Source organism: Amphiura filiformis, chromosome 17, assembly GCF_039555335.1.
Source record: "Amphiura filiformis chromosome 17, Afil_fr2py, whole genome shotgun sequence".
NCBI lineage: Eukaryota > Metazoa > Echinodermata > Ophiuroidea > Amphilepidida > Amphiuridae > Amphiura > Amphiura filiformis.
The window spans coordinates 56,541,587-56,558,362 of NC_092644.1; the positions used below are offsets into that span (position 1 = coordinate 56,541,587).

The 16,776-nt window shown below is 35.3% G+C and overlaps 1 protein-coding gene across 1 annotated transcript in view; it reads right to left on the minus strand.

The window, feature by feature from the left end:
* The window catches only part of LOC140137316 (complement C3-like), a 65,457-nt gene that overhangs the window by 31,086 nt on the left and 17,595 nt on the right, over positions 1-16,776 (minus strand). Inside the window, exons 4-6 of the mRNA XM_072158957.1 lie at positions 12,641-12,843; positions 8,783-8,825; positions 8,402-8,489 (exon numbers count right to left, since the gene is read on the minus strand). Coding sequence (XP_072015058.1) covers positions 8,402-8,489; positions 8,783-8,825; positions 12,641-12,843 — 334 coding nt within the window. The remainder of the gene's footprint in view (positions 1-8,401; positions 8,490-8,782; positions 8,826-12,640; positions 12,844-16,776) is intronic.

Here is a 16,776-nt window from a genome sequence, read left to right on the forward strand (position 1 = left end):
AAACCTATGGTCCTGGGTTTGATTCCTGAGAACATCAACCATGTCATATACTGCAAAAAAGGAAGCTTAAGTGGCAACCATATCAAATTTTCAGTACACCCAATATAATATTACTCTTGTGACCAACAGTACAGTACAAGTATCGCACACCAGTGGTCCTAGGTTCAATTCTTCAATGCAGTTACTTTTCCGTATCCTCCTTTAAAATATATGTTGAAAAATTTTTTTTTGATATTTTATGATTGTCTTTAACATCACATACTTGCATGGAATTACCATATCATATCCCTCATAAAAAGTGTTTGGCTGCATCCCAATATCTTTGCCTAAGTCTATGTTCTCCAACTGATAAGGTCATGGCTCGCACGATACATCGTGACATAATTTTATATACATATACGTGTTGCATTTGGTGGGAACGAGATATCATCATTTTGTTACCAAGAACAATAGCTAGAAGGGTTAAAGTCAGTTTCTTGAAACTGATACTGAGATAGCGAATCATCCGGATGTTCTTTTTAAAAGATCATGTGTGTAGGTCTATGATTGCTTGCTTTCTCCGAAATCTGGAATAGTTTCTGTAGTTCCGCTATTCCCTGTAATTAGGTCACACTAACTGTTTAACCTAGATTTTTTTATTTGATTTTTAGGCTCATACATTTCAGTACTTAAAGGCCCATTCAGTGATCCCAGTGAAAGTGTCAAAAAAATTAAAATTGTGCATAAATTGCCTACAATTGAAGGATATGTCATTTTATGTCATTAGGTATTATTGAAATGAATAATTTGGCAAAAACAATGAAGAAAACAGCAGTATTGACAAAGTTGAAGCTCCATTCAAATACCTGCAGGTAAAACCCCAAGTACAGAAATTACAGATTCATGTAAAATATCTTATTTTGTCTTTAACGCACAGATTTTGGCTAACCACTAGCAGGCTATGTTAGCACATCTATGACACTAACAAAGGTGCCAAAATCTGAATTTTGATAACTTTTATGATACTCCGGGTGAGAAAATCATTGAATAGGCTTTTAAATAAATCTAGAAATGTCAAACTGTCAATGGAACCATGCAAAGAAAATATAATGACATTTTTAATCATCTTTAATTATAATCACAATACTGAAAGATTTTAAACTATGGTTCACATGGCACAAAAATGATTTCATTTGTACATAATAAATATATACAACTGTGAAAGTTTTTATACTTTGTTTCTTAATTTCATATTAATCTGCAACATGCAAATTGCATAATACATGTATAATTGAAACAGGAGTGGGATAATTGAATTTCATGAGGTATCTGTGATATATTTAATTTATGTAAGAAAACATTAGTAATCAAAAGTTTCCGAGTCACTTTAACATTTCCGTCCACATGGAAGCAATGAGGAAATAATGTGTCATACAACCAGCATCTCAGGGCAGCAATGTTTTAAGCAAGATAAAGGAAATTTCGCCGAACCCTGCCCGGATGTTCATCCCATATATTAAATTATGATGCATTACATTCTTGTAATACATATTAATACCGTGTTTTAGTCACAAAACATTGATCCATGTTCCAGAAATTTCTATTCCCTACTACATGATGCATGGTATCAATCTTCCATATCTGCTTCTGCATTGTTTCTGAATTGTGCACCCATGTGATAATGTGTTTTTTTCTTTGAATCTCACTACTGTGAAATGATGTTAGATAAATGAGCATGTTATTTCAAAATATAGGAGTTGAATAATTTCTCAGAACATTGTCTGAATCATAAAATGGGGGAGGGGTAAATGGGAGCTTCAGCAGCTTTTCTCATGCATCATCCGTGGTCCTATCTGTGAACAAAGATGTACTGCATTGTACGTAACATAATAGGGTATCTAAACACATTTGAGTACCTTGCTAATAAATCATAATATTAGGGTCCCTAAAAATGTAACTTACTAACCTTATAAATTTAAGTGCTTTATTAGTTAAATATAATGCAAAGTTTAGGAAATTGATAATTTACTTGCTTTGGAGCTCTTCACTTAGGAGTATGATAATTCCACTCATTGTTTTGTGCATAAAATTACACTTGCCATACTTGTTTAGGGATGCATGTTTATATGTTAAGGATACTCTTTGAAATTCATGATCAGGGATGATACCCCTTGTCAATGACAAGTGCCTTCTCCAGAGCATGAGACTATACTTGGGTCACTATAAAAGCGAGTTTCTGCACATCACATAGCCTATTAAACTAGTGTCTGTATAGGTAAGTTCAAATCAGTATCCAGCTTTCTAACCTATTCCTTACTTTATATCCATCACTGCTAGACAGTTGGATGGCTTCAGGGGGAAATCCCAAATCTGTTGGGTTAAGTAAATCTCCTGTGTTTGCACTAACATGATCCCATTTATACCAGTCCAGTGGGATAGGTTCAGTTTTCAAACAGAACCTATCGTAACTTTAAAGTCTCTTAAACTTGGCAAATTAGTCTAGAAAGATAATTGTGACAATAATGACATTTTAGAATTTTTTTTAGCAAGTAACATACAGAAAAAGCATTTCAGGGCCTACGGTTCTACAGACGGACAGACTTGCCAAGTAGGGTTGGTTGGTCAGGGTGTTTATTTTTCTATTTTTTAAAATGTTTTTTCATGGATTCATAGAAAGTATAGACAAATCTGAAAAAACAAGTTTTGCAAACATACATTTTCTGAATTTTTTCCACAAAAACTTCAGTCAATAAAGAAGAATAATGCAACTTATTTACTTAACCATACTGAGCAGGGCATAAGACAATGTAATGTGAGACACAATGCGAGGATTGAGAATATATGATGCAAGCCCATGAAATTATTATTTAAAGGACTGTTATGAACAAAGTTCATTCAAAACCATGGCACTTCCACCAAACATTGCCTGTTTGTACTTGCACACAGCTAAAAAAATGAAAAATTTCCAAAACACAAAATCTGGGTCAAGCCTGTAGAACTGATGCGTTTTCATTGCCTACTATTACGGATAAATATTCTCATCCAAAATTGGAATGAAAACAAAATTGAACCCCTACATTATCTCCCCCGCATGAAAATGGCAGTTTATTTGGTGTCTATGGGAAAGATTCTGAAGTTTGACACCCAGTGGCGGTGCTATGGGGGCATTTGCCCCCCCCCCCCCATATTTTTCTTACCTCCCCCAGTTCCCCCCCCCCTTTTTGAGGCAAAAACCCCAAAATCACACACATTTCCACTTTTTGCGGCAATTTTGTGCAAATTTTTTATTTTGCCCCCCCTGAAATTCACTTTGCCACCACCCCCCAAAAATATTCCTGGTGCCGCCATTGTTGACACCTCCTGCCACTTCATTCACAATGTCTATACCACTGCACTGGATTGCTCAGATCACATACAAGTTTTAATGGGAAAGTGATGAAAACAGGTTCCTTCTGAGTATGACTATAAAATCCCTATAGAGTGTATGCAATAAACCCAAGCGGAACGAGAGTTGCTAAGTAACCGCTAACCGAACCATAAACACATGCATGATCAGAGAGCGAGTCTTCAATTTCCCCATAGCTTCCCACGTTGTACACACGTCAGTCGAATTTGGCGGTGTTCGTTTGTTTGTCCTCCAAGTTATAGCATTGTTCACTTTGTGTTGAACATTGTAAGTGGGCCTCACTAATGACATAAAGGTTACTGTTATATCATGTCAAGAGGCCACTTTCATGAATAAGCTAAACAGCCTATGTGGAGGAATTGTATGCATGAGCAATCACACCAATGACGTAGTAATGAATACCCTCTATACAAGCATTTGTGATACACAGATCAATGCAACTGAACAATGTCATCCTGGGGTGGTTTTTCAATTGGTCCCAGTTCAGACACAGATGCACAAATACTGTCAAATAAAAGAGGTAACTTTTTTCCCAGTTTGAACAAGATGTGGAAATGACCATGATCTCATTTGATGGGTCACATGTACCAGATTTAAATTTCAATTGTGGTGGGTGGAAACACTAGGATCCACAACATGCTCATCTATCAGGGCACAGTTCTTTAACCCCAATACATTTGTACATTCATTGAATGACCTTTGAAAATTTGGGTACTAAAACTCATACTCTGCAACTTGAGGTCAAATTTTGCACTATGATTATTTAATTGAGGTTATTGAACTATGCCATTGGGATGAGGCTATTGTGGTCCACAGTGAAAGGCTTGAAAAGAGGTTGAATAGCCTCTTTATAAAAGTAGTTTAAAACTTTAAAAAGAGTAAAACAAAATAAGACATACATTGTGCAATAACTTCCATCAGACCATGGAGTCTTCCAGACAAATTAATGCTCTGCATGCTAGCCATGGGCTTCAACATAAAAAGCCCAAGTTTTGAGATAACTTCTCAAAATATCAAGAGTTATCTCAAGAACCACTGAACCAATAATGGGCTTGCTTGTACTCATTTTTTATGCCAATTCCAAAAAAATATGGTCATGTAAAATGTACACGTTCTGAATTTTAAAAAAAATTGAAACTTGTCTGCAGTCAACACCCGTTTGGATTGGGTTAAAGACTGGTAGTGTTCTGCAAAAAGGTTATGCCATTATTCTTTTAAAGTGGCTGAAAGGTTTGGTAAGTCAAATAACCCCTTTATATGGAAGTTTTATACATGGTGTAGTAACTTCCATCAGACCATACAGCCTTACAGACAAATTAAAAGACTATATTTTAAGCCTATATTAAAAGACTATATATTACAGATGTTTTAGTAGATTTCAGCAAAAAGTTTGTTCAATGGTAAGGGATATCACCTACACTAGTCTCTGTAATGCATCATGGCATTTGACCTTATTTCTAACTGAACCAACCCTTTTTAAGTCAATGCCCTTGGCAACATCTTACAAACAGAACCAGGACAGTTTCTAGGAATGGTTAAATCTGTCTTGCAATTTGCAAGTTTAATTCTCTCATACCTTTGTATTTGACCTCAGTTTGTACTATTTTGTACATTAAGTTGTGTCTGCACACACAGACACAAGAGCTTTACAGCTAGTTGAGCAATAGGGAACTCAGTGTAACCACTGGCACACTCTGAGAATTCTCACACAATGCTGAAAGCATTACTACATAAATTACTTGACAAATTCAAAAATTGTATGATTTTATCACCAACTACGTATGACTTAAACATTTGAGAAAATTTAAAGGGAAGACTTCGTGAGCTATACATGTAGACTATAGCTTGGATCTGATGTGATAAATCCTCTCAACACCATTTCAATTATTAGGCCAAGGAAAGTCGATTTTGAGTTTCCCGTCACCCGGCCCGAACTCCATTTTCTGACCCTCACTTGAATTCATTATTGTGATTTTCCAAAAAATACCAATAAAACTGGTTATATTTGCAACAAAAAAATAGGAATATCCCTTTATTTTTTGTGGAAAAATCAAAATCAAAACATACATTTTGCTGTCAACCTTGCAGACTCTTTGTAATATACTTTTGAATCTCATTTGGGCTAAACATCCATCTTCAAGTGAGTGAGCGGCAAATAGCAACACATTTTACATGCGTGTTGGTCATATAATGAAAGGCAGACAAATAATGAATATTGAATAATGAAAAAGTTACCTCACTTGTTTTCAGAAATTATGTGACGGGAAACTCAAAATTGACTGTTAGGGGCCTTAAGCCTAGTATTTCACACATTTGAAACAAATGTCAATTATTAGGCAGGATGCCTGCCAATTCCCACAAGAAATGCAATGAATGTTGATACCTGTCCAATGCATTGATTATGGGCTGGGATTCGTCTAATATCATGATCAACAAGTAAAACACTGTTGTGATCCTATAACTCAATCAAAGTGAAAAGAGTATCAGAAATATGCCCTCCTTTAAATAATCTATGTCTAAGAATTACTAAGCAGGATGTAAGCTGCTTTTTCACAATAGATATATCAAGAAATGTCAAGTCTACCAGCAAATCATGGTTCATCACCATGGAACTATTCACATAGTGCTTTTGATCAAGTTCAAACCGAGATTAATATACCTCAGTTCAAACCAGTCTGCCCTGTCCCAAGGGAGCAATTTACTCACCTGCCACTTATTGGCAGATTTGTAGCTAATCTGCATTTGGGGATCTAGGACCCAAAAGATTTTGTGACAGACCATAACTTTGGACTCTATGTTAGGTAAAGGGTCTAAATGGATATATACTAAGCAAAAAAAGAAACTAATAACATAAGGTCATATCTTAAAATCCTGTACATCCAAATGAACCAAAATCACACACAGGATTACCTCAATATTCTACTCTAAACACATGTCAGTAACCTTGCAGTTGTCCAACTGACACAACAGCAAAATACACTGACATGGAACAGCTTTCAGGACCACATTCACAGCCTAATAAATGACACCCAGCACAAGAAATCTGTTTGTAGGTGGAATAGTGTAGAACAAGACCTGTACGCTTCTTCAAGAAAGGGGGTGAAAAGCAGAAATCAGCCACATTCCACGTTATTCCACTTCCTCTTTGGAAATTGTCATCTGTGTAAGGATCTTATACGCATTCTCACAGATTTCTTGTGCTGGGTGCTAATTATTAGGCTGTGAATGTAGTCCAGGAAGCTGTTCAATGTCAGTGCATTTTGCTGTTGTGACATGTGTTTAGAGCAGAGTATTGAAGTCAAAATCATGCTTTTTATGATTTTCTCCAAAAGTGAGCATTTTTTATATAAATCTGACATCACAGTTGGTTTGTCAAGTTGGTTCAATTCTGTGTACTTATATACACTTTAGACCAACAATTTAGCAGTCATGAGGCCAAAATGTTTTCCATAATCCCAGGATTAAGATCAACCTTTAAGGATTACAATTGCACTGTTGTTGTGAATGACATAACAGCAAAATCTACAATACTCATTAGTCTTTGAATGTAGATAGCATTGAGATAGCAACATTTTTCTATAAAAAAACTTGATTCCAATCTTTGCCCTATCCCACAGGCATTATGAACCCTCCAATGGTACTGCTTCATGCTTATGGTTGACTCCAAACTACATTAATCTGCATCAATTTACATTCAAGACAAATTGTATGGATCACCTTGGAGTGACATTATCAAAATCACATCTAACAGCATGAACAGGATTTATCGTCACATCATTAACTTCCCTAGGTTAGGCCTAATGATAACTTCTCACTCATGGAACCATGGCACATGGCCCAAATGTACTTTTTCTTTTAAAGAAATACTGCAAAAGGTAGAATGGTTCACCTAAATAGTGACTTTATATAATAAAATATATATAATGATAATTGTTGTGTCGTCTGATGATTGCCTTCTAGGCATGAAACTCAGAGTAACGACTACCTATTCTGGAAGGTCTGTTCTTTGAATTTTTTTATACGCTCTCCCTTTTGAGCACTTTATTCAAAAGATAGTCTAACTATGAGTAAAAAGTTGTTATAATGATAATTATATAATACTAGATATCGCGGTTCTCGGGTTGGGCGGTTCTCGTGATAGGCCTATATCTCTAATTACCCAACACCCGTTACACATAATACTTGTCCTGACCTTTCAAACTACTACGATATACGTCTCTCAATGAAGCCATCGATCGCCTCTTCCAAGCCCTGTCCTACTACCACATTGGAGGACCCAAAAATACCCCGAAATTCTAGGCCGTCCATTCAATCGGGAGAAATGTGAACGCAAACGGGTTATATAGGCCTTACCATAACTGGTGATTTTTATGTTAATCTTGAAAATAGGCCTATTGTCCGATGAGATGCACCTGTTAGTCACACTGTAATGCTTTCGGATGCGCGATGCGGTACCCTGCGCACACCACCGTTGATACTCCGCGATAGCACACCGCGAAAGCACGCGATATCGCGACCGCTGAACGCGATCTCGCACCACGCAAACGCGATAGCGCGCGGACGGACGGACGGACACTCTGTAATTAGTATTAAGATTGAATGGATTTGGGTGTGATACAAGAATATATTGCACAAGTTGGAAAAATATTCTTGTATCACATGAAAATAAGCTATTCAATATTATTATTATTTTCATCAGACTGACTTGGTAAAAATTAATTAAACTTGACTGATTTGACATAACTCAGGGCGAGTGTAAAGCTGATCAATGAAATGTATGCATGCACATCAACTGCGCGTACATTTTTTGTAAAATATTGTAGTCATCCAGGTACTTTGAAGAAGCAATGAAATATACAGATAATAATTAATGTGGGTTCAATGAAAATGAAGTTTCTTTTACATTTCGTTTGCACATCACAAGAAAACCAAGAAAACATTTGAGTTACATGTAGGAATGGTAGAAGGAAGCCTGTTCAAAAATAGATGCTTTTTATATTATTATTTTTTACTTACTTTGCTCTAATGTCTGTCAGAAGTTCAGTTGTTCCTGGTAAAATGTAATTTTCTACTGTTGCTATGGTTACAGAAAATGTTGGCAATACTGTTGGAGGAAAAGCAAGAAGTTTCATTCAAAATATTGTCACAAGGTTAACAACAATAAATATTTCATTTCAGTCATATTTTGAAACAAATAATTTTGTTTCTACAAGAGAAACTTTCTAACAAGTTGTCTAAATTACAAAGAACAATTTTCAGGGGTTGAAGTCCACTTTTTGCATGCAAGCAATTGCTTTGGAGGAAGGTCAACATTTTGGAAATTCTTCAATTCCACCACAAATATAATAGTCTTTATTTGATAAAAATGTAGAAATCTTTCATTTATTTATTGCTTACCATATTCTTTGACAAGAAACTGAACAGTGGTGTTGTGTTGGTGCTGTAAAGATGCAGAGGAAACATAAAAGAGCAGTTTAACAATATATAATGTATAATAATCACATTTCTTCATGAACTATATAACACAGTGCTGTCTGACACAATTGGGGACGGTCACCATCCACAGTTTTTTATAGCAGTAATCTATAACTGATAGCGTAAAAATGCATTTCACTTTATGTGCTCCATAGACGGCTATATGACAGGCTCATGGTTCACTTTGTTGTAGATAGTGAAAGTCACATCCTCGGTATAAATGATTTTACCCAACGTCCATGTTTGAACATGTAGGTGTGTGTATGTGTATTATAACCAATTGGTTTATATGTCCACCAATTGTAAACATTGGTTATTATATGTAGGGAATTAGCTCAACTTGAAATATGAATAACATAGACTCAAGTCTGAAGAAGTTGGGAATGACCCAAGGGTTAAAGTTTATTAGATGCTACATGTTGAGTTCAGATGCGAATTCATCAGTAATTCATAATGAATAAGTGCTCTTTTCTTAGAATAAGACTAAGAGGTATAGCTACAATCATAGAATTTAGTCTTGGGACAGTTTAGGACCATGAACTAAAATCAATCCCCCTTCCCCCCGTAACAATGTTGATCAGGGTCTTATCATCAGGCTCCGTGTTGGACTCTGCAACATTGATTGGTGGGGGAAGGGGAGGGATATAGCTTACAGGAGGGTTGAAGCTACACGTAGAACATTATTTGAAAAACATCCATCAAAATTTATGTGACTGGGGATGGAAAAAAAAGGGGTAAAATTGACCATGTGTCCCAACACAATAATTCTAAGATTGTAGGTATGTAAGTGTTAGTGTTCTTCTCTTCCAGTTACATGAGGTATTTATGCATGCAAACTACTGACCAATCAAATACCAAGTAACTTCCTGTCACTACATCTTGCTCTCATCCTCATTGAGTAGGAAGATGAGAAGGATTACCTTAAGTTTGATATCTCCTTCCATTTCTAAGATTTAGGACAATGATGTCTTTTGAACATAAAGTGCAACTGTATTAAACTTCATTGTATAAATTAACACAAAACATAAATCTAACAAAAGTGGGAATAGGATGTCTTGGATGATGGCTCTATTGAGATGAAGATTATAATATTACATCACTTGATCCCAAGAATGTTGTATTACAAAGGATCTAGTTTGACATCATAATAATCTCTTTCCAAGGAGAAATTACCAAAAGGACAGGAAATATCATCACTTATATTTTGGTATAATTGAAGACAGAGATAAAAAGTCTAGTTTGCGTTTGACGTCACTGTCAATCAAATTTCCTACGATCCTTGATTGATTAATAGCGCGTAAAAGGAAGTTTGATTTAGATGGTGCCGATCGGGAAAAAAAGGAATAGCAGAAAATGGCACAAAATTACTTTTACAAGGCAAAATCAACTTTTCTAGGCATTGTTGACATGGTGCCTTAGGGAGAGAAAGTTTCCTCCTATAAATACCTAACTTTTGAGATGGTTTGTATGTTTGAAAGTGCAACATTAACAATAAGGCGCCCAGTTTTACCACCGCGTTCAGCAACTCATATCATCACAACAATTGTAAACAAACCGTGCTTGAGTTTGATTGGCAGATTTTTTTTTCTCTTTATACCTCAGTGAGGTTGGCGAAACGCCTTTATTTTATTTAGTTTATATATCAAGCTCAAAAACTTGCTATTCCACAATATTGCTGCTCAAAAGCCACGACATGTAAATTAACATTATCAAAACATTATGTATAACTTATTACAGTATATTCAAATGAACCTTATTGACATTTTGATTTTCTTTTATAATTGTTGGCACATTTTCTGCATTTGTTGTTATTTCATTCAATCTTTCTACTTCATTAATAAAGAGCATTGGTATAGGAGTAAATATATTGGTTTCACTATATCTTATTTTGGCCTTGTAAACTGAAAAACGATGCTATAATTAAGAGCAGGTTTACAAAATCAAAATGCGAGTCTTTCTTGTTCCAACCATAAATAATATGTTCTAGAGACACGTTCAAATGTGTGTGTGTTGTAATTAACAACCATTCTTTAAAGAAAATCCAAAATGATGTATTTTTCCTGCATGATATGAAAAAGTGTTCATAGTCCTCACGACAATTGCAGAAACAGCATTCGTCCGAATTACTAATCTTCCATTTCAATAGGTTTTTCTTACACGGTATTAGGTTATATAAAAGGTTATATTGAAAGTGTCCAAATTTGTTTCAATTCTATTTTTTATTTTAAAAGTGAAGATTTGTCTCCAAGATGATTTACTTGTATTACAATTGAAGTGATCTTGCCAATATTTAACGCAAATTGGGTCGCATTCTGATGGCATTAAAAGTTTATATATTTGTTTTGTGGATAGCTTTGAAATGTGTAGTTTGGTTTTCCCAACTTGAAATAATCGATCATTGCCCTTTGTTTTGTTGAAATCTACATGATTATTTAAAATTAACGTTTTCCATTCTTTTGGTATTGCTGTCAGTAATGTATGCAAGTTAAAAACATCATTTGGACACCGAACTATTTGTCTTAGATCAAAAAGAGTTATAAAACGATTATTGATTACAATATCACTTAAGTACATTATACCAGCATCTTTCCACTTCTTAAACATAAGCAACTTATTTCTAAATTTTATGTCATTATTGTACCAGATTATTTGATCATGAAGTACTCTTGCTTCGTGTAAAGAGGCATCAGCATTCTTTTTTTTTCAACATAAACCAAGATTTTAATACCTCTGTGTAGAACTTGGGAATTTTTTCTTTTGTTACTTCCGATACATTAGAGGACTTACATTCCAAATTAAGTACAAAATCTAGGCCTCCTATTTGATTAAACCAAAATTTTGCTATTTTTATCCAAATACCATGATCATTTTCGCAAAGTAATCTTGAAATCCATTTAATTTTTAGAGCTCTTATTTGGCTTTGCAGGTCTATCATTTTCAAGCCACCATATTCCATGTATCCCGTTATCGTTGTTCTTTTGACTTTTTTTGATTGGCAAATGATGTTAGACGCGATTTAGCCCGGGCGATTCAGTCTTTTTATCTCTGTCTTACATTATAGTTGTAGTATTTTTCACTATCATAATTAAAATATATAATTATACTTAGTTAGCTTGGTCACAGTATGATGCTACTTACTTTGTGTCCATAGTAAGCCACCACAGACCAGTTTCCAAAGAGAGGATGCGATGGGAAATGAAATGTCTGTGTGATGAAACCCATCAGTGATTTAACACTCTCAACTTGAGAAGAGACACAGTATACTTACTTTGTGTCCATAGTAAGCCACCACAGACCAGTTTCCAAAGAGAGGATGCGATGGGAAATGAAACGTCTGTGTGATGAAACCCATCAGTGATTTAACACTCTCAACTTGAGAAGAGACACAGTATACTTACTTTGTGTCCATAGTAAGCCACCACAGACCAGTTTCCAAACAGAGGATGCGATGGGAAATGAAATGTCTGTGTGATGAAACCCGTCAGTGATTTAACACTGCATGCTACTAGTACTTACTTTGTGTCCATAGTAAGCCACCACAGACCAGTTTCCAAATAGAGGATGCGATGGGAAATGAAATGTCTGTGTGATGAAACCCGTCAGTGATTTAACGCTCTCAACTAGCTTGAGAAGAGACACAGTATACTTACTTTGTGTCCATAGTAAGCCACCACAGACCAGTTTCCAAACAGAGGATGCGATGGGAAATGAAATGTCTGTGTGATGAAACCCGTCAGTGATTTAACACTCTCAACTTGAGAAGACACACAGTATACTTACTTTGTGTCCATAGTAAGCCACCACAGACCAGTTTCCAAACAGAGGATGTGATGGGAAATGAAACGTCTGTGTGATGAAACCCGTCAGTGATTTAACACTCTCAACTAGCTTGACTATCACATCTTGTGGATTCCTGATCTCAACTCGGATGGGTGAGTCTGATGGCCTCATTTCCTGGTTCAAAGATACCAGTCTTATTTTCACTGAAATAATGCAGAAAGAAAGATGACACATTAAAGCCATATTGTAACATTTGCTGAGGAGGATGCCCTCAATATTTTTCACTCCAATGAGATTAACTATGCAAGTGAAAATTCTAACAAACCACTTCAAATACAGACTTCAATTGAAATCAATTCTGTATTATTTTGATTAAATCACATGCATTTGTCACTAGATAAATTCGAACACAGGACACATGGGAAAAATATTATTCAAGGTGTTGTTTTTTTTGGGGGGGGGCAACCCTCAACTTTTACCAGATAATACATTAGCTTTCCATTTTGTCTTTTGGAAAATGAATAAACCATTACAACAAATTCATTTATTTTGGCATGCCGTATATGTAAGATAAACAATTTAAAACAGACCATTATCAGAAATAATCAGTGTCTTGTTGAGGTATGGTTCGCATGTTAGCCGCTCGGAGGGCTTGACCCCTTCATCATGGTTTCGCCTTCCGAGCGACTAACATGCTTACCATACCTCAACAAGACACCAATTATTTCAATGGTCTGTTTCTCACCCTGTATCTAATACATAATTGATACAAAGAAACAACATTATCTGATTATCTGACATCATTGTTAATTAAAAATCATTTAATATTTGCCTCCCCCCCCCCTCCCCCACACACAAAAATGTTGATGTATGATTTTTAAGGTTCTTAAAGGTGGGGTGGTTAGATTGTTACACATTTTCTGCATATTGAGGTCCATCACCCCAACATTCTTATTCAAGATTCCAATTTTAAAGTTAACTTGCTCCAGCAGTTTGAATTCTAGAAACAAATATAATGTAGCACCGTGACCCATATAGTTTTAGTTTAGAGTCAAGGCAAAATCCAAACCAGTCAAACATCAATAGCCAGTACAGCGGGCAGTACAGTAACCAGTTTGAGACAAGGCTCTGGGCATCTTGGAAGAGAGGTACAGGTATTGGCTCATTATCGTACTGACACTGACACACTTGCGCTATGTGCTCACAATTTGGACGTCAAGATCGGAGGGAATTGGGCCATTGAGCAGCAAATGACTTCCAGGGTGGTAACCACCAAGGTTTTTGTTTATACCACCTGAACAAAAGATATTTGGGCCCAAAATTGCACTGGTAGTTATGAGAAAAATATGAACTTTCACCTGATATCAAAATCTGCATTTTTAATTGGGTCACACACCTTTAAAGCATGCTAATAACCTTGCATTTCATGAAGTAGTTCTTATTTCATCAGGAAATGAAATTTGCAACAACAACATGAAACTTGTAACCAAAACTAGAAATCCAAGGAAGAAAGGCAATCAAAGTGGCGATATCACTGCCGATATCACTAGCATATAGGCTGTGGCTTGTAGAAAGGAATCATATTCAAAGGGTAATGAACTTTGTTTGAACACAGACCCTGAAAAAATGTGTCTATGGTTTGATTTGGCCCCATCCTTAGCAATTACACCATAAATGATGTAGATTGTGGCATATTTCTATTGAATATGTGTGGAATATTTTGAAGATTTATTTTGTTTTGAATTAATTGGCTATAAATTTGGAACATCTAGTGAATATTTGTGGAAAAGTGTTTGGTTTTGAAGATTTTAAATGTTTGTTTTGAAATGGCCAATTTGGCTCACTTTGACAATAGCAGCTGTGCTGCCAACCAGTGGCATAACCAAGAGGGCACCTACCCCCATGTGAAAACTCTTGCCCCCCCCGCAATTTTTGCTCCTTTGAAAGTGTCCTTCTCTGCTTTTGGAAACCTCTGAAAAAGTCCTGGTTGCACCATGGATCCCAACCCTAATCCTAATGTTAATTCTTAAACAGTTGATATTTTCCCTTTAATTTCATTGGTTGTTGTCCGTATTACACTCCATATCCATTATCTCTTGTAGTGCCATTCATTTTTGTAAAGTTGTCTACTAATTGTTACAAAAACCACTTGTTATTGATGGTCCTTGTGGTCATTTTAATATTTCACTTACAAAATCGATACATTTTACAATCACAAGATTGTTTTATTTGTTTTGTTTTGAAATGAATCACTTTTGACTCAAGGTTGTTACACAGATCATGTGATGGACAATGTGGTCAATGGTATTAAAATACTTCACATTTTTGAGGGAAAATGTTTTATTTCTATCTGATTTTTAATGAGCTTATTGAGTGTTTCTGAGGTCATAATAAAATGCAATGAGTGGTTCAGTGGTCACCGTAAAATGATAAATCATTGATATGTTTTCAGAGTGGAATATTATCACTTAAAATCATCAATCACATGAAATTCCACACAAGATTGGAAAAATATATAGGCCTATTTCCATATTTGAAATGAATAAAGGTTCCAAAGAAATATTCATTATTTGATGGTTAATGAGTATGTATTTTATGTATGAAATGGGATACTACTTCAAAAATAAAAAAAATTCAAAGATCCAAATTTCAAATTGACATGCTCCTTCCACATTTGGCCAATGACACTTTTGAAGTATTACATGGAGCACATTAGGCCTTTCACAATTGATTTTGAGTTTACTGTTTCCCTCCTGCATCCAAAATTGAGAACTGCAAAATATTTAATTATATGCATTTTATTTGAAATTTTCTCTATTAAATGACATTTTAATTGCATTAATTTGCTACTATCTTACTTTGATCATCCTAACTATGATGCTGAACAAACAAAGAACACCTCTGCATTATTATCAACTAGCGGGATACCGCGCTTCGCGCGGGTCCCCGCTAGATGAGTAAATGGGAGCGATCACTAAAACAGGAGGAATTACTGAAAAGGTAGAATCATTGAAAGGTCAATTTTATTTTTCTAAACCTGTCCCTTCTTGCATTTCCATTTTCTTTTCAGTTTCTTCTGCACGGGCCTAGTTTGTTTCCATTAAAACAAAATGTTATTTAGCTTGTGATTTTTCCGTTTCCATGTAATTTATCTATTTAGGCCTAACCCCACTCCCATTCTAAATCTATCCTTTCTTATACGTTTCCCTTTATAGCTTCTTTTTTATTAGCTGCTTAGCTTGTGATTTCCCGTTTCCTTCAGTTGTTATTTATTTTTCTTATTTTTCCTGATTAGTTTCTAATTTTAACTTCTTTTTTCCCCTTAATTTTCCTGATTAGTTTCTTTCTTTCCCTCTTTAGTTCCCGTATAATAGGCCTACCCTTTTAGCTCCTATCTTTCTCTTCAGTTTCTTTTGCATAGGACTATTTTGTTCACATGCTGCTTAGCTTGTGATTTCCGTTTCCATGTTATTCATTTATTGAGCCCCGTTCCCATGCATTATTTTATAAATCTACCATTTCTTACATTTCTCCTTTTAGTTTTGGCTTTTTCTACATTTTATTCCCATTTTTCATATTTGCTTCTTATTATGTTTTAGCTTTGAATTTTATCTATTTAATTCTGTTCTCGTTATTTTAGTTTCTTCTTTTTTTTTTTTTTTACATGAGGCCTACCTTTTCAGTTTTGTCTTCCTTTCTTTTCTTTTCTCCGCGCGGGTCCCCGCTAGATGAGTAAATGGGATCGATCACTAAAACAGGAGGAATTACTGAAAATGTAGAATCATTGAAAAGGTAAATTTTATTGTTCTAAACCTGATTTAACCTGTCCCTTCTGGCAGTTCATTTAGCTTCTTTCTTTTCTTTTCAATTTCTTCTACATGGGCCTACTATTTAGTGTGTGATTTTCCGTTTCCATGTTATTTATTTATTTAGGCCTAACCGCATTCCCATTATTTTCTAAATCTGTCCTTTCTTACGTTTCCCTTTTAGCTTCTTTTTTATATGCTGCTTAGCTTGTGATTTCCCGTTTCCATGTTAATTCTGTCATTATTTTAGCTTCTCTTTTCTTATATTTCCTGATTAATTTTAATCTAATTTTAGCTTTTTTTCTTACGTTTCCTGATTAGTTTCTTTCT